Source organism: Vitis riparia, chromosome 6 (assembly GCF_004353265.1).
Source record: "Vitis riparia cultivar Riparia Gloire de Montpellier isolate 1030 chromosome 6, EGFV_Vit.rip_1.0, whole genome shotgun sequence".
Lineage (NCBI taxonomy): Eukaryota > Viridiplantae > Streptophyta > Magnoliopsida > Vitales > Vitaceae > Vitis > Vitis riparia.
In genome coordinates, this window is record NC_048436.1 from 836,781 (window position 1) to 844,119 (window position 7,339).

At 34.3% G+C, this 7,339-nt stretch overlaps 1 protein-coding gene across 1 annotated transcript; it reads right to left on the reverse strand.

The window, feature by feature from the left end:
- Positions 1–1,161: 1,161 nt before the first annotated feature.
- Positions 1,162–5,229, reverse strand: LOC117916123 (small RNA-binding protein 11, chloroplastic). Its single transcript, XM_034831982.1, has 4 exons — positions 4,994–5,229; positions 2,140–2,208; positions 1,484–1,590; positions 1,162–1,391 (listed from the first exon to the last, which is right to left on the reverse strand). The coding sequence occupies exons 1-4, from the start codon at positions 5,112–5,114 to the stop codon at positions 1,350–1,352; spliced, it is 339 nt and encodes a 112-aa protein (XP_034687873.1). The 5' UTR covers positions 5,115–5,229; the 3' UTR covers positions 1,162–1,349.
- Between the last annotated feature and the right edge of the window lie 2,110 nt (positions 5,230–7,339).

A 7,339-nucleotide genomic window follows, 5' to 3' on the forward strand; every position in this document is an offset into this window, starting at 1 on the left:
TGGAATGTGGTTCCATTTTTGGGTTCTCTGCTCAGGACCATGACTTGAAGACGTCTGGAGGACCATGGTTTCTCATCAGCCCATGATGCTCTAAACAGGCGGGGGCATTGGGCAAATGCCTTTGGCTTTTGTCACAGGCACAAAATCAGACACCAACTTTTTGCCGTCTAAGTCAGGCTACTCAAACCCGCACGACATTGCACACAAGTACTGACCCACGAAAAACAAGAGATTTACTCACTAGGCAGCCTGCGCACGTGCTGGGCTCATGTGCCTCCTAATGAGTAATGCCTCACTGCCAAGGCTGTGCTTGTCCTGTGCTGCAACATGTTACCTTTGGGCGAGGCACACACCCTTAGTTCGTACATACCCTGTGTTGCCGTGCCCATGGGTTGGGCCTTATGAAGGCACCGTGTCTATGCTTGTGTGTTGCTCATGCATGCTGCCAAGCCAGCATGCTTGTGCGTTGCCATGCATGCTGCCAAGCCAGCATGCTTGTGCGTTGGCATGCATGCTGCCGTGCCAGCATGCTTGTGCACTGCCCATGCTGCCTATGCGGGCCAGCAGCCTGTGCACGCTTCTGAGGTGTCCGAATCACTTGTTGCACCTTGCTTTGCTTGCGTTCATGGGGCCAAGATGTTGTCCCCGTGAAATCCCATGAGGCCTCTGTTCCGCATGCTTACTTAGAGGGGCTAACGGCCTGCTACCATGGGATTTCACTTCTTACCATGTGCCTAACCTTGAATTGCAACTCTTCCTTCTATTTTTGGTCAATTAGATGAAGCGGTTGCTGTATACAACCCAAGGAGCCCATGACTTAACTGGAAGGAGATGGGGTTCAATAGGTAATAAGATAATATTTTAGTTTGATTTATTAATATTTTGAGAAATCAGGGTTCCTTAAGTTATTTTCGAAAAAAATAAGGGTTTTTGTTTTTATTTTTATTTAAAATATTTTACCTACATAAAATTAATGACACAAGTGCTGCTTTATGTACTAGGTGATCTTATAATATAGTAATATGTCCTCCGGGAGTCGACTTCCAGTACTTTAAGTAAAAAATAAAAGTTGAAAGAAAGGGAGAATTTTTGGCAAAAGTTTGCTAATGAAAAGGACATTGAGATGCATGGGGATTGGTGAAAACTATGAAGATTCCATGCTTTGGTGATAGAAAAAAAAAACAATGGAACCATTTCATTTCCCTAATAACATTATATACACTCAATTCTCAATTCTTGCTACCGTATATCAACAGATGATATACCATATTTATATAAAAGGAATAAATAGTTTAGATCAATTGTTACTTGCTGGTTCAGGAGGCCCCCTTGCTATTGGCATACCCTCATCACATTGCATAGTCCACCAAAACCGTTCGTCCATCCACCACCTGCAAATTAATCAACCCACATTCTTATTCTTGAATTTCTCATTTCATTTTCTAGTTAAAGAGTAAAACAAACCACTCTGATGCAGCTTTACCTTCCCATTCATTTCTGTCAAGGCCTTTTCAGCTTCATCCTCTCTAGTGAAGGTCACATAGGCAAAACCTTTTGGTCTGAGCTTACGTTTGTCCATAATTATTTTAGCTGCAGAAAAGACAAACAAATGAATTAGCACTTAATGCTTCAAGGTTTTTATAACTAGGAGAAAGGATGATGTTAGTTTGAATTGAACCTATGGGAAGTGTGAAATCAAGGTTTGGTTAATCTCGGTTTTGATGATAACAAAACAAGGTTTGAAACTAATAATTATATTTTAAGTGTCATTAGACAAAATGATTTCCAAAGTGACAATCACAAAGATAAAATCAAACTAAAGGGAAATCAATAAGAAGAAGAAAACTTTAAAGAGAATTGTTTTTCAAGACCTAAGCTTTATAAGATCTCTTTGTAAGAGTGTTGATACACTAGGTTTTTCATACATTCCATTCTTTACTTATGCACCAAAATCAACCAAGAGTTATTTTGTTTTAAATATTTAAAATTGGATAATTTCATATTTTCAACTAAAACCTTATCTTAAATGCTTTTCAAACTTGTTTAAAAGGTTTTAAGTTGAAAAAATTTGTTGTTAAGCCAAAAACAACTCAATCGATTGAGGGATCAGCTCAACTGGTTGAGGAATTTGAGTCATACCTTCAACGACTTCACCAAATTGTGAAAATGCTTCTGCTAGAGTCTTTTCTGTGGTTGAGAAGGATATACCTACAATAAAGTTATTGGTTACATCATACCAAATCAGTCTGACATGTTGGGGAATGCCAGAGGATATCAAGTGTAAAAATGCAGGGAGTTATGACATTAAAGAATAGTGCCATAAAAAACCATCTACTTATGTTTCCTCCTTCTAGGCCATTCCAAATTTTAAGATAGCAGATTAACTTGTGGAATCAGCAGCAAGTAAAAGTCAACATCAAAATAAGTATTTACATGGGAATTACTGCCTAAAAAATTGTAGCTGCATGAACTGTGAATAATTTAATGAATAACAACACCATCTGGCCAAGAATTGGTTTGATAATGACCGCTAAGGAGCCACAAATTTCACAACCGTCCTCAAACATGAGGAATGAAAGCTCAGATTGAAAATCTCACTAAATTCGTAAGCACTAAATTGTCTCTCTAGATTGCAAATTATACACTCCAGCATGAAGCACCTAACAAAAAAGGGGCACAAGCCATGTACAGAGAGGAAGTACATGAAAAGCTCCTTCAGTAAAAACACAGCCTTAGCTAATAACATCAAAAAAGAGTGAGACTCTTAACCCTATAGGAGCTATAGACCACTATAGCACCAACTTGACAAATACTCATTTTTAAACACTCCCATTCCTCACTTTACACAAGCACTAGAATAGGCAAAGCAAAGCAAATTTCCACATCTTTTTCATTGTTCTCTCTAAGCCCCTCACATGAAAACATGTATTATTCACAATGAATAAGGATGTGATTTGTTGGATCCTCAGACCTCTTACATAAACTGCATCTTTTAACAAATGACCTCCTCTCTTCATCAACAGGTCAACAGTAAAAATATCCTCCCAATTAGCCTATAAGGCGCCCTCAAAGGTGGACCAGAGCCACATTTCCTTTATAGGAAAGAGATTTGCTCTTATAGTGTAAAAGAATTGCAATAAGACATATTATAAAACTCCTCTCCAAACCATCCTATACACTCCTGTTCCTAGCACTCTAATGGAATGAATGCACTCCATAAAATGACCCAGCATCTCTAGCTCCCAATCCAGAACGGCTCTGTGAAAACAGGAGTTCCAATGACCTTTATCACCCTCCACTACCTATCTGTATGCAACTCTTGCATTTTTTACCAGCACAAGAGTACAAAGAGTTGGAAAAGATTCCTTTAGAGAGCACTTCTCGATCCACTATCCAGCCAAAGCTGATCCTCAACCCATTCCCCATCAAGATTGAACTCCTAACCTTACTCCTACCATCCCTTTCTAATGGCTTTCCAGATAGCCATCCCACTTTTGGATGGATTAATTAATGTTCCTTAAACATTCTTGTTAAGATGAATTAGAGTTGAACCTATGGAACTAAACCTGTCCTTATAAGTTTGATGCCAATAATTCTTAATCTGATGGAAAAAGAAGAGGAAAAGGAAGTTCAACCTCAGTTTGAAACTGGAACTCAAGTCTGCAGTACAAACTTGAAGGGAGTTACCTATGAATTAAAAGAGTGGTTTTAGAATTCATAAAATTGAAGGCAAATGGCATATAAAGAACCTGTTTTATGTCTTCTAGAATATGAAAAGGTCCTCATCTAAGGATGATGAGTTAATTTCCTTTTTTCCGCCTACAGGCAAGATTTTAGAGGTCTAGCGGTCACTGAATTAAGATTTTATTTTTGACAGGCAAGTGTAGACTGAAACTCAAATACAATATAGAATACAGGAAAGCTTATAATCTCCTCTTTATCCTACATCAATGCAAAAGGAGCCAATAAAAAAAAAATCAATGCAAAAGGACCAAACCATAAGACTAGTTTATGTTGGTATTAGAAGAGATGGTAGGCTGGAAACCAAACTCAGTAGAATCAAGGACTTGATGCCACTAAGGATTTTTCTTTTTCCCCAGATTGAGGATTCAATGTCAAAGAACAAAGTATATTATTCATCTTCTAACAGATATTTATATGTTAAAGTTGCAAAGCAAAACTAAACCCATTGATCCAAATCAGAAATGAAGAAAGAGGAATATCCCTTGCTGCCATCAATAGTCATCAGAGTAACAAGTCATTCTATATATGTGAAATAGAGCTGATACCGTAAACACAATCATTGTTATCAGTCGTTTACAGCACCCTCCAAAGGCACGATTAAAGTTGGCAATAAAATTTTTACTACTTCCAAGGTATCTTCTGGTTAGGGTGTAAGTTATATAGAAAGCGCATGCATGTGAAAGTAAAGGACATTGCTGATGCAGATTGGATAGGCTATACTAAAAACATAATACCTTCCCTTTAGAGATCATAGCCTGTTTGCGGAAATTTGATGAAAATATGATGTTACTATAATCTACACCTAGTATCAGAGCTGAATTTGAAAAAAAATTTATGAATGAAATCCTCTTGAAAAGGATGAGATAGAACTTGTGCATCAGCAATTAGAGAGCCACTAGTGTCACAATTCATAATTCCTTGAGAAAATTTGGCTTGCTTGTTTGGAGAGGATTTCTTTTCTTGAAATCAGATCAACCAACCCTCTTTGTTGAAACCATTTCTTTATTTTCGTTATCTCTCCACCTTCTTTTTCTCAAAACCCACAATGCCCACTCAAGGGGGCTTCCTTAATTCAATTGATCTCAACCACATTCGAACTGGAAGGGGTTGACTACTGTATCACCATTCCAAGCAACTCAAAAGTATTTTAAAATTACTTCATAATAATAATATCTTATTTCCCTACAGGCTACAAATTATCTGATCAAGCAAAGGGCAAAGGGTGATGAATATTTGAAAGAAAGAGTACCTTTAACGAAGAGCGTAGAAGCGATTCCTCTGCAGAAGATGAGTTGTGAGGAGAGAAGGTAAGGATTTAGGGAAGAGAATCTGAGGAAGGTATTGCTGATTCCCCTAAATGACGCCATCATGAGAGATGGACGGAGCCGCAAGACTGTAAAAAATTTGTGTAAAATTCTGGGTTTCAAGCCCTCTCTTTCTTAAATATCCTTAAACCCCTCAACCCTTAAACCCTTGTCTTCAATCCATGATTTCAACTAAATGTTACTTTCATCACCATCTTTACCACGGTTTTTATCATCTTCCTAAGAGTCATTAGGTGACCAAGGTATTCTTTGATTTTTTTTTTTTTACTTATTTATTTATTTTTTTTAACTTTTTGCTAAGAATAATTTGTTTGAAGATTTTAGATAGTTTTTTTTTTTTTTTTTTTTATTTCTTCAATTTTTTATTATTTGGATTTTTTTGAATGCTAAAAATGATGAATTGATAGATAAAATACTTTTTGTTGCATCTTAAAATCTTCATTTTTCTTAATTAAATTTTGATATGGTCAACACCCTTCCCTTTCATTTTCCTTCTTTTCCCTTGGTCTTGCCTTACTATGTAAGGCCAAAATGTAACCTTTTATAATTTTATAATAAAGTAAGAGGTAGAAAAAGAGAAAACATGACCATTAAAATAGAATTATTAAAATAAATAAAAATGATAAATTTAATAATTGAAAAGGTAATTATCAATTTGGATTTAAAAAAAAAAATACTATCAAATATAGTCATTCAAATCTCCTTACATATTATTTTAATTAAAATATAATATTTTAAGGGGATAAAACTTTCAAATATGGTCTTTCAAATCTTCTTAAATATTAATTTTAATCAAGAAAAATATTTATAAGAAATTAAAAAATTATCCAAATATGATATTTCAATTGGTATAAAGCTTGTTTTACAGCTTTCAAGATACAATTTGAAGAAGACAAATTCAAAAGACATGAAGCATAAGGGGAGATATTCAAGAAAAATTCAAAATTTCTTCGAATTTTTAAAAGAGACTTCAATAAATCTTTAAATTTTGTTTTTTATTTAAATGTGATTATCAAAGCCTCAAATTATCAAGTTGCTTAAGCCTTTGGTAAATGTTGTTCGACTTAAGTTAAGTCAAGGCCTAAGTCAAATCAAAGGTTGTTCAAAGGCTTAAGTCTAAGTCAAAACAAGATTTTAGTCTCAAAATTAAATCAAATCAAAACTCAAATTAAACTCAGTCTATTCAAGATCAAGCTTCTTCAAGAATTTGCTTAACAACCAACCAAGAAATGAAGAAGTAGAGGATAAAATCTAAATTCAACTCACATCCTTCTTTAAATCAATAAAAGACAATTTGACCATGCATATTTTTTTCTTCAAAGGAAAAGTTATGTATATAGTTCCCTTCATCTTTTTCTTCAAACTAAACGAAAGAGCAGAGCCCCCAGCTTGGCCATGGTACATGCCTTGCCAAGACACCTAGTTACAATAAGGTGCATGCCATGGCTGTCCAATGGTTTTTTCCCCTTATTCCTTTTTTTTTTTAAATATATTTTTGGTTCAATCTAATGTTGATGACTTTGATATCATAAAAGTTGCACTAAGAATGAACTAATGTTCAGCACTTCTATTTTATATGCATATATATCTCATTTAGTATGAAAATAAAAAGAGGAGTAAAGAATAAATTACTTATTCCCTATTTAAAAGCAATTATGAAAACAAATGTTTTATACAATAAATACACTTGAAAACCCAAAATATTTTAAATCCATTTTTTTATGTTTCTAAATATATTTTAAAAATAATTTTTATATTAAGTATTTTATTTTTAATTTTTTATATTTATAATTTAAAAAAAATGAAAACAACTAAAAGATAATTATCTAAAAACATCTTGCCTTGCAAAACATCTCTTTTTAATTTTTTATTTTAGAGAATAAAAAATTATTTTAAAAAACAATTATCAATCAAACAGACCATTATATTTCATGAACAAAAATTAAAAATGAAAGCTCCGAAGACATGCATGTAAAGATGATAGTTTTATTTAATAAATACCATACTTAAAATGCTGTTTCAATATGCAATAAAAAATCATTGACACCTTAAAAAACAAGCGTTTCTTAAGCTTGGAGGATGTTTTGATAGTAACAGCTACAACATGATCTGTGGAGGATTTAGCCTTTTATTCCCATGACAGCAAGGAAAAAACAAAAACCCATTGCCCATCACCACATTTGAAGGAGACAGAAAAGTGACAGGGGATCATTAGGCAAACCCCATTCCCAGAAGATGACCAAATTTTCAGACACTTGTAAGAATCATCA

What these genes read in the sequence shown, in the direction of transcription:
- LOC117916123 (XM_034831982.1), bottom strand. Translation starts at nt 5,114, where the DNA reads ATGATGGCGTCATTTAGGGGAATCAGCAATACCTTCCTCAGATTCTCT. An exon ending in ATTTGGTGAAGTCGTTGAAG is followed by an intron (nt 1,591 to 2,139) that starts GTATGACTCAAA and finishes TCTTTTCTGCAG; the next exon opens with CTAAAATAATTATGGACAAA. An exon ending in TGACAGAAATGAATGGGAAG is followed by an intron (nt 1,392 to 1,483) that starts GTAAAGCTGCAT and finishes ATTAATTTGCAG; the next exon opens with GTGGTGGATGGACGAACGGT.